The sequence below is a fragment of the Lepus europaeus genome, chromosome 13 (assembly GCF_033115175.1).
Source record: "Lepus europaeus isolate LE1 chromosome 13, mLepTim1.pri, whole genome shotgun sequence".
In the NCBI taxonomy this organism is placed as follows: Eukaryota; Metazoa; Chordata; class Mammalia; order Lagomorpha; family Leporidae; genus Lepus; species Lepus europaeus.
In genome coordinates, this window is record NC_084839.1 from 39172098 (window position 1) to 39185922 (window position 13825).

Consider the following 13825-nt stretch of genomic DNA (forward strand, 5'->3'; position numbering starts at 1 on the left):
ATAATGAGTTTTTGAGGTTATAAATAGTGAATAGATGGCCTTGGCTTGTTGAATCATTTCCAGAGTCAACATCATATAGTATTCAAAAGCATGCTTGTTTCAAACTACTTAGATAGAAATGAAGACCTTGGAGTCTGGAAACCTGTGTTCCTCAAATCAACAAGCAACCATAAATGTGATGGAGATGATGGCCTCCTTGACAATATTTGTGAATTGTCAATATTTGACAGCTTGAATGACAGTATGTCCAAAAATGTCAATGTAGGTTGTCCCCCTAAATGTTTTTGTTTCCTACTTTTTGGAAAAATGGAAGACAGCCTTATATTGTATTTGTCTTACTTTTGAACACTAACTGTGTTTTGTTTGCCCTATTTGCATTTGCTATTGCATTGCTCAGTGTCTGGATTTTATTATATAATCTCCTTCCCATTCCTTTTCCTGTGTTTAGTTCCTAATTGATACCAGTAAAAACTTAAATGAGTTCAGCCAAGATTTAAAGTTTACTGCATATCTCCCAACATTTGAGAGTAGATGCTTATTTAATTCTACTTAGAACAACTGCAAGCTCTTTTCTCCTACTTGGGTTTTGGGAAATAATCATCTCTGAATATTCTTCTAAAAGTGAAGATTATATGTTATTTTCCTCCCAGAAAGGCAAGTAAGAAATAAAATAGAAGTTAAATTTGAAAAGTAAAAATGTTACTTTAAAAGTCCTGCTTATTCACTACTGGAGGAATGAGGAATTGAGGTGTTCATTGTGCTATTTTTAAAATCTGTGTCTAAAATGTTAACACTTCAATTCTGTCTCAGAATTCAGTGACTTTTCTTACTGCAGTTGAAGAATATGCATATGAAAGAAAGCTTTTCTTGAAATGGCAATTTTTGAATTATGCCTTAATGTTTCTTTTCTTGTGTATTTTTAAAGACAATGAAATGGTAATAATTATTTGACATTACATATAAAACATTTTATCCATCTTTTAAATTAGAAACGTCTAAAAGCAGCAGAAGCTGAGAGTAAGCTGAAACAAGTGTATATCCCAACTTAGTAAGTAACAGAAATCTTAAAATATTTGCCATGATCTTCATTCTGTTATTATAAGGCATGTCATTTTGTTCAGTGTCAGTCAAATTTGAATTTCTTTGTGTTTGTCATTTCTTCTGTAAAGCAAGTGACTTGTTTTGTATTACATTACTACAAAGATGTTTTTAGACAAAGGAACAAGGGAGAGCAACACCAAATTAACTAACGCAAGAACCACAGGGAGAATGCCACAAACTGTACTTCTATTCAAAGCTATAGGGAAAGTATCAGAAAACTAATCTATGAAAGTCTATATCATTTGAAGCAATGTGTTTAAGAAATCCAATGCTTTTGAAACCTTGCAGGGGTTGGAAGTTTTTTTCAACCAAGGGCCATTTGGATAGTTGTAACAATATTCCTGAGCCATACAAAATGATAACTTGAAAATTGGCCTGCTACAGATATATTGAATTTTGAGTCTTGCCTGCAGTTGCCTTGGCAGGGCCAGACCAAATGATTTTGCCGGCTTTATACAGCCCCCAGGCTGGAATTTCCCTCCTCCTGAATGACAGAGTGGGTTTTGTTTGGATATCATGTATTGCCCTTATGAGGTTTGTTGTTGACATGATTGAGGATTTTACATTGTTTTCTTTATTCTAATACTATAATTTTTGATAATTTCAGGTGTCTGGCATTCTTTTATTATCCTATGGGTTTTGAAACCATTGTCATATCACAATAAACACCAGTTTCCATATTCTGTGTCTTAAATGAATTATGCTCAATTGAGGTCTTCAGGATTTGACCATTCATTATTCAAAAACATTAGTTTATTGAGTACCATGAATATAGTGCTATAGTGAGATTAAAATGAAATTTATTACAAGTTTCCATGTGCTTCTCCAAGATTTCCCATTCTTTGAGCTAAGTACAGTTTTTTATACCTAACCACTTGTTTGCTGTGTTTCATTGTTTGCTGTTTTTGTGGACAGGAGACCTCACTGGCAATGAATTGTGATTTTTATATTAATCTTTTACATCATACAAATAACTGTTGTTTAATTTTTGAAGTATGTAATTTATAGAGTCCACCATTTTTATTTAGAACTGTAATGTCCCACCTGCAGAGTAATTTCTGATTTATTAAGAGCAACCTCTCCAGAAATAATGTTGCAACTTAGGTGTATTAGATTTTTCAAAAGCAAAAATTCCAGCTTTCTTATACCTCACGGTGCTTGCACCATCAAAGGAAAAGCACACTTAACCAGGTTTAACCGGGTAATGCAGATCATTGTTCCTAGTCTGTTTTGCATTGACTTGGCAGTCTTGCTCCAGTCAGGGGCCTGCAAGCTATAGTCTGCAGACCAAATCTGACCTATTGCATGTTTTTTGTAAGTAAAGTTCTATTGAGACACAGACATGGTCATTCACTTATGCATTCTCTAACTCTGCTTTTATGCCGCAATGGCAGAATTCAGTGCTTTTGACAGAAAACCTAAAATATTTACTATCTGCCCCTTACAGAAGAAGTTTTTCAAGTAAATGGTTTTGGGCATCAGGAATGGAAGAGTACTTCAGAAAGTGTATGGAAAATGGAATTAAAAGATGAGTTTATTTTGGTGCAAAAATATTTGAAGTTCATGCATAATAATGCATATTTTCCATGAACTTTTTAAAAATTAATTCTTTTGAAAGGCAGAATTAGAGAGAGAATGAGAGACTCACAGAGAGAGGTCTTCCATCTGTTGGTTCACTCCCAAAGTTTCTGTGAGGACCAGGCCAAAGCCAGGAGCCAGGAGCTTCATTGGGTCTCCCTTGTAGGTGCAGTGGTACAAGTACTTGGGCCATCTTCCACTGCTTTCCTAGGTACATTAGCAGGGAATTGGATCAGAAGTGAGGCAGCCAGGACTTGAGGGTAGCTTTACCTGCTATCCCCCAGTGCTGCCTTCCTCCCTCCCCCGTCCCCACCCCCTTGAATGTTTTAAGGACTTTGCATATGTGTCAGTGATCATCAGGAGGATAAACCAGAGAGATGAAGTGTATGAAGTTCTCAAGGGAACCAGCAGAATAGAATCTGGTGTACAGATGAGAAGGGGTTTGGGCACTAGATAAAATAAAAGGTGATTTCTTATGATACATCCTTAAAAAGCATTTTTATATTTGTTTCACAGATACAAATAGCCCCAGTGAGACTGTTTGTCCTCTGAGAATTAATCTGTGGGTCCTTGGTTTTACAGAGAATCTTCAATGATGCACGTGTTCATACGCAGCATTGGTACACACTCCTTTTGTGATTATTAGCATCACTGCTTTATTCAGTCCAGTAGCATTCTAAAAAATTGGTATTTGCAGTCATTCTTTTTTTTTTTCAGGCAGTTCAATTGTAAATTTGCATGAGCTTTTTTTTTTTTTTTAATATTTATTTATTTGATAGTCCAAGTTACACAGAGAGAGGAGAGGCAGAGAGAGAGAGAGGTCTTCCATCCGATGGTTCACTCCCCACTTGGCCGCAATAGCCGGAGCTGTGCCGATCTGAAGCCAGGAGCCAAGAGCTTCTTCTGGGTCTCCCACGTGGGTGCAGGGGCCCAAGGACTTGGGCCATCTTCTACTGCTTTCCCAGGCCTTAGCAGAGAGCTGGATGGGAAGTGGAGCAGCCGGGTCTCGAACTTGCGCCCATATGGGATGCTGGTGCTTCAGGCCAGGGTGTTAACCCGCTGTGCCACAGTGCTGGACCCTTCATGAATTGTTTTCAACACATATATTTAGCTCTGTATTAAATGTCAGAAGTTTTCTCATTTCTGGGAATTCATAAGTGGACGTTTGGCCTAGTGATTAATACTCCAGTTAGGACACTCACATCTCATGTTTGAGCTTGAGTCCTGGCTCTTCTCCCTATTTCAGCTTCCTGCTAATGCAGAGGCTGAGGGGCAGCAGGTGATGGCTCAAGTAGTTGAGCATTTGACACCCATGTCCAAGACCTGGTTTGGGACCCCTGACCTGACTTCAGCCTGTCCTATCCTCGGCCATTACAAGCATTTGAGAAGTGAAGCGTAGATGGGCGCGCTCTCACTCTCTGTCTCTATAAAGAAGTAGATTGGTAGGTATGTAGACTTGTTCTCTAGGAAGTTTGCCTATAGGCTTCTGATAGCTGTCTCTTTTTCCTCCTAAAAATATTTTCTTAAAAGTGGTTTTTCTATTTTCAAGTACAATGTACTCTTCCTCATAAAAATTCAAACATAATAGAAATAATTATCCTGAGCATTCAGAAGCTCCTGGAATCCTAACTTAGCTCTGGAGATAAGCACCGCTGGACGGTGCAGTGTCTCTGTTGCACCCATTGCTTTTGTGCAGGTCCCTGGAGGGCAAGCGTGTTGACCCAGCAGCTCTCACACGAGCAGCAGGAATGGGACAGTGATAACAACAATGTTACCTTTAATCTAGGATTAATTTTCGATCCAAAAATTTTGTTTTTCTCAGGAGTATTTATTCTAAGTGATGAAACTTAATAACGTGTCGTTCAAAAGCATCACAGGATGTTCTAAGGAAGCTATGTTGGTTGGAGAAGAGATATGGCCACATTTACAGACACAAGAGATTCAGTTTTACATGGCTTTGTTTTGTCCAGATGAGTGCTTTAGATCCATTTTAACACCTTGTGTTAACACTAGGGTTTTTATCCTTCAGACGTTTTGGAGTTTATGTTAATGATAAATCAGTAATGAGATGTAGAGTTTTTTGCCTTGTTTAAAAAATCATTTTTATTACCTCACTGCACGTTTCATGGAAGCAGCAAACCAAATCCCAACCAAATATCCAGCAGCAATGGCAAGCCCGGGCCTGTGAACGGAGCAGTGGGGACCACATTCCAGCCCCAGAATCCTCTCTTAGGGCGAGCCTGTGAGAGCTGCTTCGGTAAGTGTTTCCCCCCCACGGTGTCCTTTGCTTTTGAGGCCTGTAGGTGGGGCGGGAGCTTGCAGTCTGTGGTGCGCAGAGAGCAGCAAGCAGGTGCCCTTCCTTACCTTCTGCCTGGACGAAGGGCAGTCACTGAGTGCTAGGTGCACAGCCCAGCTAGGCTTCAGGGTTCCTGTGATTGCCTCTCCGGGGCCCCGCATCTGTTGAGCTTCTGATGGCAGTGTCTGCCAGCCTTTGTTCAGAGTTGTACTGGCTTCACCCAAATCATGGTTCATGATACATACCAGATCCCCTCTGGGGCTTCTCGGTATACTTGGGAAAGTGAAAGGCAACAGCTGAATCTGGAGGGAATACCTGTGTGAACAAACTGCTATGTATAACCCTCAGATCCAGTCCCTCTAGGCACTATGTTGGGAGACGTTGTTTTGTGATAGTTGCTTCTGGCCCCAGGGCCCTGCGGTATTTATGCTGGCACAGATAGTTTGATGTTGTATTATGCTGCTTGCCTGGGTGTTAAGTGGGCTTGGACAGATTACTATATATTTGGTAGTTGATACAACTTTATACATTTATTTAATATCTTAAGCAACAATATAATCTCTTGATGGGGACATTGGTGACATTATAACTTCTTTTTCTTTCTAATCATGGTGGCTGGGGTAAGAAAGGAAAGGAAATGAATGTTATTGAATGTTCACTTGGTGTAGCTGGGGAGTCTGAGCAGCTCTCTGGGGGGTAGAAGTAGCCTACTGCCTTAAAGATGTAGGCATGAGGGACATTTGTGACTCTGCCACATACTCTGCTTTAGAGAAGGCAGTGAAAGCCAAGTGGTAATCAGTCATCTCTCAGATCCCAAGCAAAATGTGAACCAGACAGGTTGCTGGCTTCCTAGGTAGGAATGGCACATGTAGGGATGGTCTGCACTGTAGGGACAAGGAGGGAAGCAATCTGTGGACAGCTAGAGTCTTTTGGTCAAGACTTTACATGGATAGCAATGTCAATATCTTGGACTTGAGAATGCTCAGATTTTGAAGTTCATGTATGTTTAAATGAAATAAAAAGAATTCTACCAGCAAATGATAGTGACTTAATCTTTTATTTTTTATTATTTATTTATATTTTTTAATTTGACAGGTAGAGTTATAGACAGTGAGAGAGAAAGACAGAAAGAAAGGTCTTCCTTCCGTTGGTTCACAACCCAAGTGGCCGCTACAGCTGGCACTGCGCCAATCTGAAGCCAGGAGCCAGGTGCTTCTTCCTGGTCTCCCATGTGGGTACAGGGGCCCGAGCACTTGGGCCATCCTCCACTGCCCTCCCGGGCCACAGCAGAGAGCTGGACTGGAGAGGAGCAACCAGGACTAGAACCTGGCAGCCATATGGGATGCCGGCACCACAGGTGGGGGATTAGCCTAGTGAGCCATGGCACCGGCCCCTGTTTGTTTATTAAAGATTTACTTATTTATTTGAAAGTTAGAGTTACACAGAAAGAGAGGTTTTCCATCTGATGGTTCACTCCCCAAATGGCCACAACGGCTAGAGCTGCGCCCATCCTCCAATGCCTTCCCGGGCCACAGCAGAGAGTTGGACTGGAAGAGGAGCAACCGGGACAGAATCCAGCACCCCAGCCGAGACTAAAACTCCGGGTACCAGCGCCGCAGGCAGAGGATTAGCCTAGTGAGCCACAGCGCCGGCCTGCAGTTGGCATCTTAATATACACAGTTTGAGCATTGTGATCTGAAGAAGATGACTTATTACAGATCAGAAAAGAATATTCCAAGGCAGATTTATAGCACTAGAATCATTTTCCTGCTCCTCTTCGACCTAATGTTGAAACATCAATGTTTTCTGTTTTAAACTTCTTATCCATCCTGGGTATACAAGTTTTTTTAAATGTTAACATGGCATAATTTAAATTGCAAGAAAATTTACACAGACTTTCAGTGTTGTTCAGCCATGTGATAAGTCAACATGTTTGGGTCTTAAACTCATGTTGTATGTACTCATTTGATACGGATTTATAGTTTTTGAACAAGAATCTGTTTTTAGGCCGGCGCCGTGGCTCAACAGGCTAATCCTCCGCCTTGCGGCGCCGGCACACCGGGTTCTAGTCCCGGTCGGGGCACCGATCCTGTCCCGGTTGCCCCTCTTCCAGGCCAGCTCTCTGCTGTGGCCAGGGAGTGCAGTGGAGGATGGCCCAAGTGTTTGGGCTCTGCACCCCATGGGAGACCAGGAGAAGCACCTGGCTCCTGCCATCGGAACAGCGCGGTGCGCCGGCCGCAGCGCGCTACTGCGGCGGCCATTAGAGGGTGAACCAACGGCAAAGGAAGACCTTTCTCTCTGTCTCTCTCTCTCTCACTGTCCACTCTGCCTGTCAAAAAAAAAAAAAAAAAAAAAAAAGAATCTGTTTTTAGAAGGAGAAATCATAACATAAGGACTTTATCTATTGATTAAAATAAAGGGTTGGAAAACAGAGACCTGTTTCTCTTAGGTTCCTAACCTCAGTGGGGCCTTTCTGAGTACCTTAAATAAACCCAAGCATGGTTTATGAACCGTAAGCTTATAAACTGTGACTTAGGTTTTAAGCACTAATAATAAACATAATATCTTTCTGAGAACTTATTCCAGAAATGTACACCAAAAATATTTTTAATTAGTGAAACAAAAAACTCCTTCAGAAGCACAATGCAAAATATAGGATCCCTCACCTAATAGTCTCTCTCTCTCTCTCTCTTTTTTTTTTTTTTAAAGATTTATTTTATTTATTTGAAAGAGTTACAGAGAGAGGTTGAGACAGAGAGAGAGGGCTTCTACCCACTGGTTCACTCCCCTATTGGCCGCAATGGCTGGAGCTGCGCCGATCCAAAGCCAGGAGCCAGGAGCTTCTTCTGGGTCTCCCACGTGGGTGCAGGGGCCCAAGGACTTGAGCCATCTTCTGCTGCTTTCCCAGGCCACAGCAGAGAGCTGGATGGGAAGTGGAGCAGCTGGAACTAGAGCCGGTGCCCATATGGGATGCCGGTGCTTCAGGGCAGGGCGTTAACCTGCTGTACCACAGCGCCAGCCCCTCTTTTTTTTTTTTTTTTTTTAAGATTTATTTATTCATTTATTTGAAAGGCAGAGTTACAGAGAGGCAGAGGCAGAGAGAGAGAGAGAGAGAGAGAGAGAGAGAGAGAGAGGTCTTTCATCTGCTGGTTCACTCCCCAAATGGCTGCAGTGGCTGGAGCTAGGCTGGTCCGAAGCCAGGAGCCTGAATATTCCACAAAGGACTTGGGCCATCTTCTGCCGCTTTCCCAGATGCATTCATAGGGAGCTGGATTGGAAGTGGAGCTGTCATGACTTAAACCGGTGTCCAAAAGGGATGCTGATACTTAGATACTGTACATACCCACTATGCCACAGTAGTGGCCCCTAGTAACCTCTCTTAATATGTGCCACAAGTGTTTGATTTATAATAAAGATAAATGATTTAATGAAAGATACATGTGTATGTGTTGTACTTTCATACTTGGCTTATAAGTTAGGGGAAGAAAAATAATCCTATAAACTGAAAATGGCTTTGGGATGTTTTTGAAATATTTGATTATATTTATACTGATGTTACAAATTACATGGCATTCTTTTTTTTGTTGTTGTTCTCTTATTTTTCTCTCATCTGTAGCTACACAGTCTCACCAGTGGTATTCTTGGGGCCCACCTAACATGCAGTGTAGATTGTGTGCAACTTGTTGGCTTTATTGGAAAAAATATGGAGGCCTGAAAATGCCTACCCAGTCAGAAGAAGAGAAGCTATCTCCCAGCCCAACCTCAGAGGTACATGAGCAGCAGTGGGTTCTAGTGTTGAAAATGGCATGCTTTTCAGTGATCAGATCATTCCTTGGAAGCAGAAATAAAATACAGGATAATGTCATAATGAGCAAAGCTATTTTCATAACTGAACATAGCACTACTATATTCAGGGTGGGTGTGTGAAAAGAATAATTTTCTCCCCAGGGATTGAAAATAATGGTCTTGGGAGATTACTCAGACAAAAGAATACTGTATGTGGGAGGTGTCAACACAACCAGAGAGTTTACAAATTAAATGTTTATTTTAATTGCTTTTGAAAACAGTGTGTAATCTTTAGATACTATTAAGCATGTCTTATTACATAAAGTAATAAATGTAAATTAAGCATTTTCTTCCTCCCTGGTGTATTGTGGAGGGACAATAAGAAATGGACTCAGTTGTATCAACAATAGTTGATGCATGATTTTATAAAATCCTTCTGGATTGAAGATGTTAAGCCTGTATCTACCAGAGGGCACCTGTTGTTGTCCAGTGCTCACAGGGTCTCAGCACTCCTTGATATTAGAAAACAAAACTAAGCACACCTCGCTCCCTTGGCAGCATGTGATTTTGGTTTGTTGCACGGAAGTACAGGATTGTGCCCCCAACCCCGTTCCCTTCTCTGCTCCCCACCTCCTTCCCCAGTGTGCACACTTTCCCATTCTGTCTCACAGGGGTGGAATAGTAAGTTATAGAAACTCTGGCGGGAGCTTTAAAAATTGTGCTGTTTTTTGAGCATGATGTAAATGGTAATGTCTTTGCCGAGCTCTGCTAACGTTTGTTGGTTTCTGACTTGGCAGGACCCCCGCGTCAGAAGTCACATGTCCCGCCAGGCCACACAGGGCATGCCAGTCCGAAACACTGGCAGTCCCAAGTCCGCAGTGAAGACACGCCAAGCTTTCTTCCTTCATACTACGTATTTCACAAAGTTTGCACGTCAGGTCTGCAAAAACACTCTCCGGTTGCGGCAGGCAGCAAGACGGCCATTTGTTGCTATTAATTATGCTGCCATTAGGGCAGAATGTAAGACGTTTTTAAATTCTTAACCTCATGTGTTGTGCTTCCGACCATCCTCTCTTTCCCTCTCTTTCTCTGTGTTTTTCCCCCCTTTTGGTTTGTTTGTTTGCAATAAACATAAGTTCTTGTGTACAGCCTTTTATTTGGTTTTTTTTTTTAACATTGTTTTTGTCTGCTACCATTTGTATCATGCCAACCTGGGTTGGAGGGAACATTGAAACTTGTATAAATGTTTATCAGACAGTAGTATTCATCAAAAGGGTGGTGGGAGGTGATCCTATCATGGAGTTTTGTGAAGGAATTGCTTAAAGAACCCTTATGAAACACTTGAACCTATTAGGTAGTGCCACAGTAGAACCCCTAAGGATGGTGTTATAATGAAACTGTATGAGGCAGCACAGGCCAGACTTAAGTGGATCCATTAGATTTAAATAAATTTTAGCTGTACACTAACATGATGGAAGTTCACAGCACCTCATAGCAAATATTATATTTATTAGAAGCTTTAGCAAATTACAAATTTTAAAATCATTTTGGGTGATTTTTCTGAAAATACACATTGAGCTCTTATAAGCAAGCATCTAAATTTGTGGTTAAGCAGTCTATTTTTGTAATTTGTTTTCCATTTCATAATCATGCATCATGCATATCACCGCATAACATTTACATGACTTACCACTCTTATTTTCAACACTTTCAGTCTTGCTTGTTTCATTTTGTTAGAACAAAGGCCATCTATACCAGTGAATTGTGAGTTGTTCTGTTATTAGCACATATCTGAAAAATATGTACGTACTTTGTGTGTTAGCTCTGGAGTCCCATTTCTGGCTGTATTTTAGGGCCAGGCAGCTTCTTTCCCTGAAGTGCTAGAGAACTTGCTGCCTGGATAGACAGGAAAGTTAGACATTCAGATGCTTTCTCTTATTTATCTGATTTTGAGTTGCCCCACTTTGATTCACAGTGGATATCCTTAGAAGGAGTGATGACTGAATGCATTTTTGGTATTTTTTTTCTTTTTTTCTGAAGGTAATTTTTAGCAGAACAGTCGGAAAGTAAAACAGGTAAAAACTCAGTAATAGAAGAAAATTAGATACAAAGGTATTTGAGATTTATCCTTAGATTTAGGTTCTGTGCTAGCAGTTCTGACTGCATGGACTTATATTACCACTTTCTTACCCATTTTGAGGAACTGGGAACAAATATATTCATCCAATTTGTTGATTTAAAACACATACATTTATATATAATTTCTTAAATAAAAAATAATAAAACATTTGAGAATGAATATGAATGAAATTCTTCCATTAAAATTGACCTGAGTCCAGTATCATCTTTGTTCCTATGAATGGAAAAGAAACCATCACTACCATAACTGGCTGCTGAGGAAGCCTCTGTCTCCTGTGGTTCTTTGATTGACGTTCACTTCCTTTGCACATTGTCTTCATTTTGACTCTTCTTCAGCAAAGTATGTTTTCCTGTCACCTCATTCTAATTTTTTCTGTTGAAAGACTGAAACATAGATCAAGATTAAATTGTGTTTTATTTCTACAAATATATAGAAAATAATAATACAATCATTTGTAGTGATGAGATTCAAAAAGCATATACTATTTTATTTGGTATTTATCTTCATTGGTCGTAGAGAATCTGATTCCTAGAATAATTAATTTTACCTTAAAAGTTAAAATTAACAGTGTTTCAGTTGCCATCGACTTTTTTTCCAGACAAGCAACTAATTAATTCTTTTCCTAGCCTCTGAATCTCATCCTATCTTCACTCTTCTTTTATGCACACTGTTACCTGTTTGTCAGTTTCCTTAATCTTGGCTTGTTATTTTTTTTTTATTAAAGATTTATTTATTAACTTGAAAGTCAGAATTACATAGAGAGAGAAGGAGAGGCAGAGAGAGAGACAGAGGTCTTCCATCTGCTGGTTCACTTCCCAAATGGCCACAACGGCCGGAGCTGTGCCAATCTGAAGCCAGGAGCCAGGAGCTTCTTCCTGGTCTCCCAGGCGGGTAGAGGGGCCCAAGCACTTGGGCCATCTTCTATTGCTTTCCCAGGCCACAGCAGAAAGCTGGACTGGAAGATAAGCAGCTGGGAATAGAACCAGCGTCCATATGGGATGCTGGTGCCACAGGCGGAGGATTAACCTACTACACCATGGTGCTGGCTCCAATCTTGGCTTGTTATGGAAATGAGGTTTTAAGGCCCTGATATCCATAGGCAGCTGTGCATGTTAGGTAGCTGGTTTTTGGTTTTGTTTTTTTCCAGATGAGCATTCCTTGGTTTTTTAGAGACAGTGTTGACACTCCACTTCTAGTACTCCAGTAAAATTAAGAACGTACTTCCAAATCAGATGGAAGTCTAATTCTAAAAATATTAATAGGCCAAGAGTTGTCATTCATTAATCTTTAGAATCACGCATCGTTGTGTTGGGAAAGGAGTGTCATTTTTCTTGTGAGCACCCTGAAGTTGACCCCTTTCCGTGGCTTCTGGAGTTGGCAGTGTCATGGCATCCAGCGTCACAGCCAGAGTTTGAGTGAAGAAGTGGCAAGCTAGGGAGGTGGACTCTGATGTAGCTACAGGAAGCGTCATCCCAACTACGTGTCCTTGATTTACAAAGGAAACTTTTGGATTGGGCATAGCAACACTCTTTGACCTTTATTTTCATCAACAAGTCTGTATTTAAAGACATGTAGTAAAAAGGATAATCTTGGCAAGAAATAGTGACATCTGTGGGAAGGGAAATTGGGAGGTGAGGGAGAGAAGGGTGATGAGATTTATCACTGTTCTTTAAAATTTTTCTGTTTGAACCGTGGGTGTATGTTTCCTGTTTAAGAAAATAACTGAAAGACTGAAGTACATAGTATGACCAATGTATGTTTAAGATGCGATAAATATATGAAAATTATTTTTAAAACAATTTTCCCAAATACCTATTTATGTAAATAACATGCATCTATGTGTGTTGTATGCTCATGCCAAAAATTACCAACCCCAGTGAAGTGTCCTGGCCTGTTCCACCATGTAGACAGTGCTTACTTTAAAATGAGTTGCTGGGCCAAAATGCAGAACATTGCATAAAGCCAAGTACCATGTCCTTGACAAGGCCGAGATCCCAAATAGTACAGTTCTAACGACATCAAGTTAGACGTCTTGTCTCTTGCGGATGCTCCTCACCCCAGGAACAAAGCTGTGAGGGGATAACAGTGCTCTCCTTTCTTAATGCCACCAGACACAACCTCACAGTTTTCCAATGAGCACTTTTCCAGATTGTGACTGTAGATTCAGGAGTCTCAGAGACTGAGCTTAAATAAGAAGTCATATTAGCAGGATTCCATTGATAAAACTGAAGTTCATAAAAACATGGAGACAAGTGATAACCTGGCACATATAATAGACCCCTTAATTAAGGGGTCTCTGAACGAACACCATTCGCCAGCAGCAGCTGTGTTTCCCTCTGCAGAGTTGCCAGGCACTCAGCCATCTTTCTGTGTGAAGATGCTAACACAAATTTGGGAGTATCCCAAAATCTATTTCATGAGAAATTTGTTACCTATTTTATAGTTTGGCGACTTCTCATCAAAAGTGATTAATAGTTGCATATACTTTGCTAAAATTTTAAGCTCTAAACATTAAAAGAGAACAGTTTTCGTTTATTTTGGTGTTTTTGTTTACTTTTAATAACAATTTGCTTTTGAAAGGATACTTAGAATGTATTTAAAGGTATGGAAGTAGTTACACATCTCATCACCTTCCCGTTCCTGATCTACCATTCTCAGAAGTCACCATCATCATCATTGTCTTAATTATCCACAGGTAGTCTGTGTTCCTAGGCAGGTGTATCCTTGGTTTTTGTAAAGATGTTAACATATTGTGTACCTTGTTCTGCACCATAATTTAACCTGCTCCCTATTTAATTTTTTTAGGTTATTTCTATTCTAAAAATATTGTAAAAACATATGCAGATGTCATTTCATACTGTCTATAAGGTTTCTTTCTGGGAGGGCTAGGTCAAGGGACATGTGTTTTGAATTTCTGCAGTCAT

General features: G+C 40.4%; 1 protein-coding gene across 2 annotated transcripts in view; it reads left to right on the plus strand.

Annotated features, from left to right (window-relative positions):
- The window catches only part of MTA3 (metastasis associated 1 family member 3), a 174385-nt gene that overhangs the window by 138113 nt on the left and 22447 nt on the right, over positions 1-13825 (plus strand). The window contains exons 11-14 of one of the 2 annotated variants that reach the window (XM_062209343.1): positions 990-1048; positions 4812-4936; positions 8592-8743; positions 9559-9781. In XM_062209343.1, the coding sequence (XP_062065327.1) occupies positions 990-1048; positions 4812-4936; positions 8592-8743; positions 9559-9781 (559 nt within the window). Of the gene's footprint in view, positions 1-989; positions 1049-4811; positions 4937-8591; positions 8744-9558; positions 9910-13825 lie in introns of those variants that run through there. The other variant, XM_062209342.1, reaches the window with a different exon arrangement.